This window comes from Peromyscus californicus, unplaced genomic scaffold, assembly GCF_007827085.1.
Source record: "Peromyscus californicus insignis strain IS unplaced genomic scaffold, ASM782708v3 Scaffold_4__1_contigs__length_199733344, whole genome shotgun sequence".
Lineage (NCBI taxonomy): Eukaryota > Metazoa > Chordata > Mammalia > Rodentia > Cricetidae > Peromyscus > Peromyscus californicus.
In genome coordinates this window covers 145,726,195-145,739,175 of record NW_026294562.1, presented here as the reverse complement: position 1 = coordinate 145,739,175, position 12,981 = coordinate 145,726,195, and the positions used below count along the sequence as shown (strand labels likewise).

Genomic DNA, 12,981 nt, shown 5'->3' with positions numbered 1-12,981 from the left:
CAGCTAGGCATGGTAACAAGAGCCTTTAATCACAGGAAGTGACGGCAGAAAGGTATATAAGGCATGAAGACCAGAAACTAGAAGCTTTTGGCTGGTTAAGCTTTTAGGCTTTTGAGCAGCACAGTTCAGCTGAGAGTCATCCAGTCTGAGGAAACAGGATCAGCTGAGGAACTGGCGAGGTGAGGAAGCTGTGGCTTGTTCTGTTTCTCTGATCTTCCAGTATTCACCCCAATATCTGGCTCTGGGTTTGTTTTTATTAATAAGACCATTTAAGATTTCTGCCACACATAGAGACAGAAGGTGCTGTGCAGAATTGCTGGGGGGAGAAAAGGCATCCACAGCCTCAACTGACACTACACCTTGCATGCTACAATATTGACCTCCTTGAAAACTGTGCCCGCCATTGCAATAACGGCATGACTATTATGGGAACAACCAATTTCTTTCCAGATGGATTTGAGGCCTGAGTCACAGGAGAGATTGCAGGCCTTGTACTTCAAACTGCTCAAAAGTCCATGACTGGGGAGATCATAGGCCCTGGATGGGGGGAGTAACCATTATTGTTATGCTAACTGGTTGTGTTGTAAACTGCCTTCTAAATATTTATGTTCACACGCTTAGATCTGTGTTGCTCTCAACTTTGGTCAGAGAAGCTTCTTTTGACTGTGGAGAGTGGTTTATGCAGATCGCACCCTTAGATCTATGTTGCTCTCAGCTTTGGTCAGAGAAGCTTCTTTTGACTGTGGGTAGTGGTTTATGCAGAGAATCATAACTGACTGAAGTACCAAGTATCAGTAGCTGTGAGTGTTTAGCTGTGGATAAACTGTTTATATTAACTCATCCCATCCACGGCTTAGGGAACATTTGCGGGGAAACTGGGTGGGATGAATGTAAGAGCTGGATGGATGGGGAGGAGAGCTGTGAAAAGTCAACTTCTGGCTGCTGCACAAATAAATCAACTCAGTGGCTGTGGTCACCTGCACAAGGCCCGTGCTATATCAAGCCAGTCAAAATTCTGGTGTGGGTGGTGGAGAGAAGGACCCCTGAGGACCCACTTTGGGCATAGAAGCTAATTGGCAGTTGGTGGTTGCTGAGTGGATGGGATGAACAAAGACAGAAGCCATTGGATGCAGGAGGTTATTAATCAAAACCAAGAAGAGGTTATGAAGATAGGAAGGAGAGGGAGGCTTGAGAGGAAGCTGGAGGGAGGCAGTGGTGGATGGATATAGTGCATGAATACATACAATTTCAAAGATTAAACAAAAGTACTTTTTAAAAAAGACTTGGTAAAGGCAATAGTATTGCAACCTTACACATTCTATGCCACCCTGTCTTTAAACAAAAAAAGACTAAAAGGAAGTTTTTAAAATATTAACAGTAAGGATCTCTGAATTCTAAAATTATGTACAATTGTTTAATTTGTTATCATCTTTTACAGTCTCCTAGTTCCTCAAAGTAAGTATAGGCATGTGCACTTTTCACTTATAATATCTCCTTATTTACTGCGACAAAACAAAAGCATTTGTGCATGCATGTGTGTGTACGTGTATGTGTGCATGTGTGTATGTATGTATGTATATATCTGTGTATGTGTATATGTGTGTGAATATGTGTGTGAATGTATGTGTACATGTGTGTGTTTCTTTTCACATGATTGAGAAACTAGAGGCACAGAGTAGTTAAATTATTTGAACGAGGTCCTTGCAACAATCGACTTTCCCACAAGTACTCTGTAAACATGCAGGCAGCAACAGAGAGCAGCTGGATACTAACTGACACACTAGGACACTTCTATAAATGTAACAGATGACCTTCTGGATCAGTTATGGGAGATGGGGGAGCCGACTCACCAAACTGGTTAAGCCAGTTTGAGCTGCAAAAGCATGCTAAGTATTAAATATCTCAGGCAGAATTCTTCTTTTCCTTCCTTTAGAAAACTTACTTATTTTTATTTATTTATTTATTTATTTATTTATTTATTTATTTATTTATTTATTTATTTATTTTGGTTTTTCGAGACAGGGTTTCTCTGTAGTTTTGCGCCTTTCCTGGAACTCACTTTGTAGACCAGGCTGGCCTCGAACTCACAGAGATCCACCTGCCTCTGCCTCCCGAGTGCTGGGATTAAAGGCGTGCGCCACCACCGCCCGGCTCTTATTTTTATGTGTATAGATGTTTTGCCTGATTATGTCTGTGCATCATGTGTGTGCCTGGTACCCTCAAAGGTCAGAAGAGGGCATTGGGTCTCGTAAAACTGGAATTACAGATGGTTGTGAGCTGCCATGTGGGTGTTGGGAACGGAATCTGGGTTCTCTGGAAGAGCAGACATTGTTCTGAACCACTGAGCCATCTTTCCAACCCCCATACCTTCCCTTTTTGGTGTCCTAAGTCAAGAAATCTACCTAATGTTTCTATCCTGATGTTCCCTTGTCTTTAGCAGCCTGTGAGCAGGGTTCTTGGGCACCTCTGTTCTCTATAGGAAATGGTGCAGGGCAAGCTCAGAACACACACACTTGTTCTAGGCAGACTGCTTTCTTGAGACATGGTAGGTGCTGTTAGACACAGGGGAAGAGCATGACTTTTCAGTTCTCCACAAGACAAGAGTCTTATTGTCCATGTCCCAGGTAAATGCTTACGTGAAATAAGGCAAACAGGATTATCTTTCTTAAATTCCTTCTTTGGTGTCATTTGTTCGTTTATAACCTGAAAGAATTACTGTTATTCCTCTGGGTGAATGTTTCATGGTGGCCACAGCACCTGTGTATGTTATGGGCTCCATGAGAGAAGGAAGGCACCAGCGTAGAAGGTAATTAGGTAGGAAAACGGCTTCTTTAACCTCTCGTGAAAACTCCTTTAACTCCACGTGTGCACCTTGGTACATGATGTAGTGTCTGGTTGGAGGGATGCCTTTAAGGTGGCCCTTCCTCCACTGGACAGGCCAACATAGCAAATGCGCATCCCATCCAGGGCATTGTGGCTACTATGCCATGTTCTCTGAGAGCGATTCTGACCTGTTTACCTTGACTTCTGATGGTAGCTACTAGGACATTTTCCAAGAGAGTATATCCTGATTTCAGGAGACAGACTTTTCTACCTAAGAAAGAGACCCACTGGACGTTAATGTTTCTATTGATAGAAAGTGCTGGGTCATCTGCTAAAGTGAGCCCCAAAGGATCAGTCCCCTGGCAGATGGCATCTCTTATGAGAACTACTTTGTACTTTTGATCTGTGTTGAGCTGGAAAGGAGAGTCCTCTAGCCATCTGTCCTAAGTTCCAGCTTTCACTGCTCAGATAGAACTTTGGCCATGCAGTCCTCATTTGTGTCTGAACTGAGCACTCCATTCCAGCAAGCATCATTCTACTTCAGTGATTCTGGATCCTTCCCTGTCTTTCCCAGGACTTATTCACCTTTGTCTCAGTTCAGCTCCAGCTCCAAGGACCTTTGCTTTAAGGAAGACACTCCTCTGCTCTGTAATTCCTCACAAAAGAAAAGGTGAGTTCCCCTCTCCCCTTTTTATTAAATTAGTAACTTTCTGGAAAATGTCTGTGGTACTGAGTATGGTTTGTTTCACAGATGATGGAGAAGTCTCCTGAGATAAGAACTTTTACTTGGCATGTTTGATCTCTGCTAGATCCTTGAGAGTCCATTAGAGCAGATATTTGTGATTTGGGATTGTATTCTGTGCTTGTGAATTTTCAAGTGGCTTTGGGCATAACCCTGGAATGATGACCTCACACATGCATACACCCATGCATGCACGCAATTCTGACAGGCTGTCTCATTGACCCATAGGCTTAACCCTTCTCCACAGGAGCATGACTTAATTCTCTTACTCCTTCCCTAAGAAATAGCTGAAAGCAAACATTCCACACATTTCTTTAGTTATTCCTCTTGAATTACTTGCTCAGCTATTAAGAGCTGACACATTTCAAATGGGCAGTTCACTATAAAAACAAATGTATAAGCACTTGTCCTACGCGTGTGGTACACAGAGACAGGGCTTAGATGTCTGCTGACCTCATGCCGGAGCCAGAGCAAGCTGGAAGCCAAAACTCGAGACAACTCTGCCTACAAGATGTTCTCCCTTTTTTTCTTTGGCATGTAGTGAATGAAGATAATGGTGGTGGGCTTACCTGGCAATCAACCCTGTGAGATCCACTAACGACCAGCCTGGCAAGATATGCCAATTGGTGCAATTATGACACAAATTTTCTGGGGTGCCAGCAGCTTTCTGTTTAAATTTAAGGCCTGTTCCACAGGAGAGGATCATATCTGATACTGTAAGCCTGGCCAAGACTCTGTGGCTGGGGTGGTCATACATGCCCTCCTCCTGTTATTTTGCTAAAAACAGACACAGCATCCAACTGCCTTCGAAATACTTATCCTTCGACCCATAGATTAATACAGCTTTCATCTCACATCAGAAGCCTCTTTTTCAAGCTTATTTTTAAAATTAATTCTTTGAGGATTTCATACCATATATTTTGATAATATTCACTTCCCTTCTCCTAACATTCCTCACATCCACACCCCCTTCCTTACCTACTCCGATTTGTGTCTTCACTAAAAACAACAAGAACCCACTGAGTCCAGTTGGTGCTGCCCATATACTCTGGTGTGCCCATCCATAGAACACAGAGCAGTCAACCTGGCAATGACCGGAAGCTTTGTCCTGACTGGCTAGCTTTCACAGTGCTGGAAGGTGTGATACACACTGTTGGAGGAGAAACGACATCATCAGTCTCACTCAGCTGTGAACCCCGAGAACTACTATCATGACTGCTCTGGCAAGAAAAGCTAGTTGAAGCCCAGAGAATAAGCTGCTGTGGCATGCTCAGCCACAAATGGGGATGTCTATATGCCTCTCTCCTCCCAACATTCAGAGGACGTTATAGAAGAGAGGGTAGAAGGAATCAGAGGCCAGGGAGAACTGTTTCAAAACATTGTCTTCTGGATGGTACAGGACCATTGAATGAACTCACAACAGTGTGGGCTGCCTGTCGAAGAGCACAGATCAAGGAGTCTGTTCCCACACGGATGAGGGAGGGTCATGAAGTTACACCTCTAGCTGAGAACTATCGACCGTTGGTGGCTTCTGGGAGAGGGAGAGTCAGTTTTCTTAAGGGATGTGGCCTTTCACAGGTTTCCATGCTCAGTGGATAGCTCTCTACTCATACACACACACACACACACACACACACACACACACACACACACACACACACACACACACACACACGGAGCACTAATTGGAACCAGTAGGTCACAAAGGAAAGATGATATGAAGTTGGGTTGGAAAGCTGAATGTGGAGAGTTCTGGGAGAATTTGGAGGGCTAAGTAGGGAGTAGATATGGTCAAAATACATTGTATACATGTGTGAAAACTCAAAGAACATGTAAATAAAATAAAAAATTTTAAAAAAGCTATTGGTGTTAGGGAAATCTTTTGTCTACTTTTCTGTTTTTTTTTTAAACCACATTTCCTTTGTTACAATTTCAATATGACCAGCTGTTTATTATGAAAACATCAATTGCTTTGTAATTTTACAGAAGGACCCATGTCATTTCAGAGCATTGAGGGCAATGGCACAGGGTTGGAGAGTGCCCCTCGCCCGCACTAACAGGGTGGTCACTCACCACATGTGATGGGTCAGCTTCAGCTCTCCAGTTATGCTGGTACAACTCAAGACTCTGGAGCAGATGGGGAGAATCCATCTCTACTCCTCAGCACACGCCAGTGCACAGCGCTGCTATACACAGTGTAAGCAGCAATGTGCTGCTTCTCCGTAAAGAAAGCAGTTTCTTTTTTTTTCTTTTTCTTTTTTTTTTAATTTATTTTGCAATACAATTCAGTTCTACATATCAGCCACGGATTCCCTTGTTCTCCCCCCTCCTGTCCCCCTCACCTTCCCCCCAACCCCCCCCATTCCCATCTCCTCCAGGGCAAAGCCTTCCCCACAGACTGAGGTCAACCTGGTAGACTCAGTCCAGGTAGGTCTAGTCACCACCTCCCAGGCCGAGCCAAACAATCCGAAAGCAGTTTCTTTAAGAAGCTGCAGTTGTGTTTTTTTTCCCCAACAATTAAGAGGAAGGTGATACTATTTTTCACACATGGACAGTCTCCAGTCACAAAATCGCTTGAAAAGATAACTATTTCCAAAATCACTTATCTTGGCCACTACATTGTGGTTAAGCCAACCTGATGTCTATATGTTTTTCCTTAAGAATAAGATTGTTATTATTTTTTATGTGAAAAAGTCTTAAAACCGTGATGTGTTGAGAATCACAATGCCTGACTAAATGAACATGTGACACCAGATCTCAGCTATGTTAAGATTAAGATTGTCATCAATGAACATTCCGTGGATTAATACAGAGACTTTCGGTACAAAGGGTCAAGTGCATCTGCACTGAAGGATCTCAAGCATTCAGCCGTGAGGGAAATGAGGTGCTCACACAAAATTTAGGTAAAGGCTTATGATTCCTTCCCATGTGCCCTTGTAAATACAGACCCCAGCCTTGAACCCTCATTAGCTGATGTTGATACTGTTCATTCTCCTTCACACTGCTGCATTGCTGTGTGGGAAAGCAGGTGGGCCACTTTCCTACAGTCCATCATGGAAAGAGGAAAGCTTAACACAAATCACTCCGTTGCGGGATACGTGGAACAGGGCTAGCTAGCGAGTGAGTGCTCCTGTACATCCAGAGAGAAAAACATAATGGAAGGAGCATGGACTGGTCTGAGCCAGAGGCAGCTGCACTAGAATCTCAGCTAAGTCCACTAAATATCCTGCAGGGCGACCACTCATTCTGAAGACTGAAAGACCCCACAAAATTTGAGTCAAATGACCTGTGATATCAAGAAAGACTCATTGCCGGGAATATGAGGCCAAGCTGTGATGTCTGTGGTCTTGTTTCACTGCTGTGACAAAATTCTCGACAAAAGCGACTTAAGGAAGAAAGTGTCCATTTTCCTCACAGGACTGTCCATCATGGCGATAAAGTCATGACAACAGGAATGTGAGGTGGCTGGTTACGTTCACCTGCAGTCAAAAAGCAGAGAGAGATGAATGTTGGTGTTCAGTCAGCTTTCTCTTTTTATTTAGTGGGGGATCCCAGTCCATTGAACGGTGCTGCCCACATTTGGGTAGCTCTTCCAAGCTTAATTAACCCAGTTGAGAACCTCTGTCATAGACATGCTCAAAGATTTACCTCCTAGGTAATAATACTGACAATCTGTAGTAAGTAAGAACTTCTTTTAAAGACCAGCACTGATTCCATCACCTTTTGTATGTCACAGCTGAGAAGAAATCTGGTTTTTGAGGGAGATACTATTTCAGGAAATATAAACATAGTTTTTTTTTTCCCTTTCCAGGTCACATTTCATGCCTGTTCATCACCCAGAGTTCATAGCCACTGAAGATTCTTGGGAAAATGGCCTGACTGCCTGGGAGCAAAGATGCATGTTGGGCAAAGAGATTGAGGATATGCCTACACTGGCCTCCTCAGAGAAGGGGGATCTTGCAGGGAGTGTTCCGGTCTCCAAACTGGGGTAGGTGGATGTGGAGAGACAGCTCTGGCTGTGGATAAGTGGCCGCACGTGGCTGTCTGTTTGCCCCGAGGTCTTGCCCATACTTCAGCCTTCCAAAAGTCTAGGGTTTAAAGGAGGTTGAAGTTTTTCTAGTTAGCCAGGCTACACTTTTTCTTCAACATTATCTACCCTTTCCATAGGCCATAGGAGACACATAAGTCAGCCCTGCAAAATCAGCAGGGTACTGACCAAGTCACAAGGACGCCTGATGAAAAATCCAAATGACCCACATCTCCTGTTCATTCATTTCTGCTTATGAGGCTGGCATCTTCTTGACAAACGGGGTCACTGGTTTAGGGATCCCTGTGGTGTTTTGGAGTTTATTGTCTAGCAGAGTTCGGTGGGCATGGATGGAGGAATGTATGTGGGAGTGCTAAGAGGATCTCCTGGCCTCATTTTAGCTTATCTGCCAGGCTTCCTTCCTCACATACATTTATTTGGAGAGAGTTCCTCTTAGGCCAAAGTGTTTGAAAGCCCATCTCCAAGGAAAGACCACGGCTTGAGAGCTAAAGCCAGCAGTAGTGACTGAATGACGATGACAGGGCTGTGTGTGGCTGTGCAGTTACCTGCTGTGACATGACATCCTCCACTTCACTGCCTTCTATGGGCTTACACAAAGATGATGGGTGTACGCCCAAGATGAGTGTCACCAAACCAGCCAGTATTGGTGTTGCATCACTATGTTTGTGGATTAGTTTTTTTCTGAAGATACTGGAAAGGTTGATGGACTCAGTTTTAGGCCTCAGTGCTTTATCTCTGCTCATAGAAACCCACCTGCCAAGTCGTTACCAGCTCACCTGATTGGTTCTCCCAACACTTGTGACAGTTGGCAGAAGGCTCGTGTCTGGGACCCTTTCACCTTGACCCTGAGCTGTCCCTTTCTAACCCTAACCCTAACCACCGGCAGCTCCTGCACCCTGACTTCTCTCAGCTCTCCTCTTAGGCATAACAGATGTGTGGCTCATGGATCTGTTCTGAAATGATACAAATCACGAAATTTTGTTTGGAGATCTGGCCACATGGGTCATTGGAGGTGGGGGTTAAACCCTGCCACTGTAACTACCTTTCCCCATCTGGCTGTTCAGTCGTTTCAGAGGCTGGCATGGCATCGACCGTCTCACAGTGAGGTAACTTTCCATTCAGCGGTTTGATCTTCTGTGATTCAGGGGACAGTTGTTTCCAGCTGCTCTTTAGAACACAGCAACTCAGGGCCATTGGTTCACCTCTTGGTGATGACACAGTCAGGCGATAGACGAGGGAAGAATGACTTATTACTTGGCAACAAGTAAGGAAGCCACTAGGTGACTCTGGAAACAGTGTCTGTCCCAAGTAAACCAAGCAAGGGGCTTCATCATGGAAACAGTGACAGTGTCATCAAGTAAGACTCATCTTCCAAATGTCTCTGAGCCGGAGGTTTTTCTTTGGCAAGGCACTTTGTTATGGGCTGCCCACCAGAGATGACCACTCAGACACAGTTTACAGCCAATTGAGAGTCTTTGTTCTAGCCAGCTGGGACCAAAGCAAGTATGGGGGGACCCAGGTGTGGCCTTGAGTGTCCAGAACATGAGACTTTTTGAAGGCAGAAACCAAGTCCTGGCATCTCGCTCAGCAGTTTCATGGTGGCGGAGGGGCTTAGGGTAAGCAAGCAGTTTGACAGAAGTTAAGATGAGCTGTTAGCTGCAGGGCTAGGTTAGCTAGGACATCCTGAACTCGGGTTCCTAGAATACAGCTGGGCAATTTTCCATGGGATTCTCCATTAAGGAGGTCAGATTCTAGTGAAATTTGAAATGACCTCAGCAAGAATACAAGATAGAGGAATCTCTGGGTTGTCTTGAACTGTCACAACTTCAGCGTCATGCTTCCTTAACATCCACCTGTTCAACACATTGGTGGACAAGGAACCTCTGGGAAGAGACTATAATAAAATGATTTTGATTTTTAAGTTTGCTGTTGGAGCCCACCGGGGTTTCCTAGTGGCTTTACCCAGTAGGACTGCATAAGAGGATGATGGGACCATGGGCCTGAGTACCAGGTGTTTGGAAGGGTCTACACTTGGCTGTATCTAGCAAGGGGGAGGTCTTTTGCCCCTCCCCTTGGCATTGTTATAAAAGCCCTTTTGAATAAAGTTCTGGGCCAGTGGGTAAGGATCCAGGCCCACCCGAGGCTATCCTGTGTTTCTATCTCTTTTTCTCCCCTCTATATTTCTATCTAAGTCTTTTATCCCTCACTCTTCAAGAGTCCCTGGGGTAAATAAATGTGGAAGCTGGTCTCCCACAGTTTGCTTTTGCTCACCTAACATGCCTCTGTGGGAGTGTCTGCTTCCTTATAAATTTCTCAGAAAGAAAGACCTTATCTGTAACCAAAAGCAACTTTTGAGGCATGCGTAGTCATCTGAATGGGCAGCAGCTTTCTGCAAGCATGTATTACCCTGGAAGTGCCCATGGAATAGCTAACTGCAAGTCTAGATAGCACCGGGCATGAACAGCAAAGACATTTGCAAGAAACCTTTTTTTTTTTTTTTTTTTGGTTTTTCGAGACAGGGTTTCTCTGTGTCGCTTTGTGCCTTTCCTGGAACTCCCTTGGTAGCCCAGGCTGGCCTTGAACTCACAGAGATCCACCTGGCTCTGCCTCCCGAGTGCTGGGATTAAAGGCGTGCGCCACCACCGCCCGGCCGCAAGAAACCTTTTATTCTGAATTGTCAGCTCTGCTATATGTCAGTTATGTAAAAAAAAATTATACCTAGGATACCTCAATTATACTTCATACTTTAAAAAACAAAAGTCATTTAGATTCCCACTTAAGTAGGTGCTGTTGAAATGATATTTGGAAATGTGAAATGATTATTTGTCAAATTCATTAAGTCTAAGAGAATAGAAAATAAAATTTCACCATTTTAAAATTTCCAGAATGATTTTCTAACACATAGGGAACTTACCTAGTGAACAAAACACTACCAAGCTGTCTCATCATCATAGACTTTCTTGCTTCCTTCAGATACCGAACAGAAGCCGCTACGTGCATGGCTCAGGACCCCTCTTGTCTCTTGCAGGTGCTGTGTACGGTGGATGAAGGTCACAGGCTTGTTTGTTTTTGTGGTGGTGTGCTCTGTGAGTACCAACCTCACCCAGAACTCCTACTGAATCAGTGTGGGTACTGGGAGCCTTCCTGGGTGGACACAGCCCTTGTGAGCTTTGGGATGGTTGGCTGAAAGACCTGAGGCCTGGGGCCTCCTGTTAGCAGTGACTGCCTGAGTTTTTAACTTCTTTGAAGAAGATGCTGAGTGTGCATGGACGTGGCAGGTTGAGGGGTGGTGGGGGAAGCCTGCCCTTAGCAGCACTGGTTGGGCTTCTGTGTGTAGGCTGGGTCTGTTTCTCTTGAGCATGGAGTCAGTAAAAAATGGTATAGCTCATTCCTTCTGCCTGAATTGGGTACAGTTAGCTCCTAAGATCTGTGAGGAAGGGGCTCAGTGGTCCAGGATCCAGTAACCCACACCATGAAATAGAAACAACTGTCTGGAAACCTCACTGTTTAATTATATTTGGCTACTAATATTCCCCTGTATTTCTACTCACACAATTGTGTGGTGCTGAAGCCTTTGCTGAGCAGAGATTGAGGGGTTGCTGCAATGCCAAAGGAGGGTCAGAGTTCACCAGCTTCCCCCTGGGCCCCAAAGACAACTTGAGCTCAGCTTTTTTATTTGGGAAATGGACTTTTTTTTTTAAAACTTATAGACACATCTGAAAGAATTTGAGAAATTGCTTTGAACTTCAGTAGTATAGCATCTTATCATTAATTTCTTTAATCAGTTTAATTAATTAATAATGTTCTTTGCAATTTCCACAAACATGGTCACCTACGTACATTCCTCTGTTCTCCTAAATTAGAAAATGTCTCATATACACATTTGACAGTTTAATTTGTGGCTTGGGTATTTAGGAGCTGTCGAAACAAAAAATTGAAAGTGTGAAGCCTTAACTGAAAAACATCAATAATCAAGGCTCATTGTAGCTAACACAGGATGATGAATAAAAATATTTTTATGTTCTAATGCTATTAGGACAAGCTGGTGAAATTTGTATGCATACATCACACCTCTGTTTTTAACAGTAATCAAAATTATATAAATCCTATGGTTTTCATATTAAAAATATATAATTAAATGTTTTGAATGGTTGCAGATTTTATTCAGCCTGTATCCAGATCAAGGGAAGTTCTGGCAGCTGTTGGCTGTGTCACCGCTGGAAAACTACTGTATCCACAGTATGCATGGGGTAGCAGTTTCAGCGATGGGTAACTGCAGAGTCATTCAGAAACTATGACACCTGTCCCAGAGGGCCGAGCACAGATGGTCAGAGTCAGTGCTCCTACTACGTACTGTTTCTTAAGGATGTACCTGGTGGACAAGGGGATCCAGGCTTCTCAAAGGTCTAGTGTCCTGTGTCCTTGTCCCACCATTCTTCTAGAATTTCAGTACAGGTGACTCCTATTGTCTGGGTCTTACCTCTGACTGGATCTTCTGCTCAATTGCTGTTTTTTTTGTTTGTTTTAACAGAATATTTTTATTGGTCATTTGAGAGTTTCACATCGTGAACCCTGATCACACTCACTTCCCAGTCCTCCCAGGTCTGGCCCCCACCTACTCTTGTGACCTCCTCTACACATGCAAAAAAGAAGAAAAACAAACAAAACAAAAACCAAGTCCAATTTGTGTTGCCCATATACTTACTGGAGCATGGTCAGACCCCCAGTAGCCAGCCCCTTAAAGAAAATGGAGACCTTCCCCACCCCCAGCCCCACCGGAAGTCATCTATTGTGGAGAACTATACTTCAGCATCCTCATCACGATTTTTAAGAGTTCTCTTCCATGGCTTTCTGTATAAGCTGTGACTTTTTGGGGTGAGAGTGGGATGGGGTGGGGGTGGGGGTTGCCACAGAAGCCTTTATGTCCCTCTTTCTCAACTGTGAGTCTGCTGTCACCCATACTGCTGCAAAAGTGGCTTCTTTGTCCTCTCAAGTCTCAGCTGCTGTTTTTGTCTCTTCATTTTCTCTTGCCTTGGAATCTTCTGTGGAAAACCATCATTAGGATAGTTGGATACTGAGCTCCATAGTGTTTAAGGGTAGAGACAGACAACACCTTAATCTCTGTACTACTTGGAGGATTGATGTAAACCTAGTCAGAAGTCAGCTGGTCTAGGGAGTGCTGGAAGCCTGGAGTCTATGTGCATTGTCTGACTTAAACATGGCCCTGTCAAGGACTCTAGTGCCTTAGACCCATGGGAACTGTGTGCAGATATTGAATGTGTGCAAAAACTAGCAACTGTAGCTTCCTCCTCTTATATTACTGCAACCTAAGACTCCTCCCCTACAGAGACCTCCCACGCAGACGAGC

General features: G+C 44.2%; 1 protein-coding gene across 1 annotated transcript in view; it reads left to right on the top strand.

Moving 5' to 3' along the window:
* The window catches only part of Oca2 (OCA2 melanosomal transmembrane protein), a 284,223-nt gene that overhangs the window by 24,250 nt on the left and 246,992 nt on the right, over window positions 1-12,981 (top strand). Inside the window, exons 2-5 of the mRNA XM_052763431.1 lie at window positions 3,425-3,493; window positions 7,377-7,553; window positions 10,642-10,699; window positions 11,771-11,843. Of these exons, the coding sequence (XP_052619391.1) occupies window positions 3,425-3,493; window positions 7,377-7,553; window positions 10,642-10,699; window positions 11,771-11,843 (377 nt within the window). The remainder of the gene's footprint in view (window positions 1-3,424; window positions 3,494-7,376; window positions 7,554-10,641; window positions 10,700-11,770; window positions 11,844-12,981) is intronic.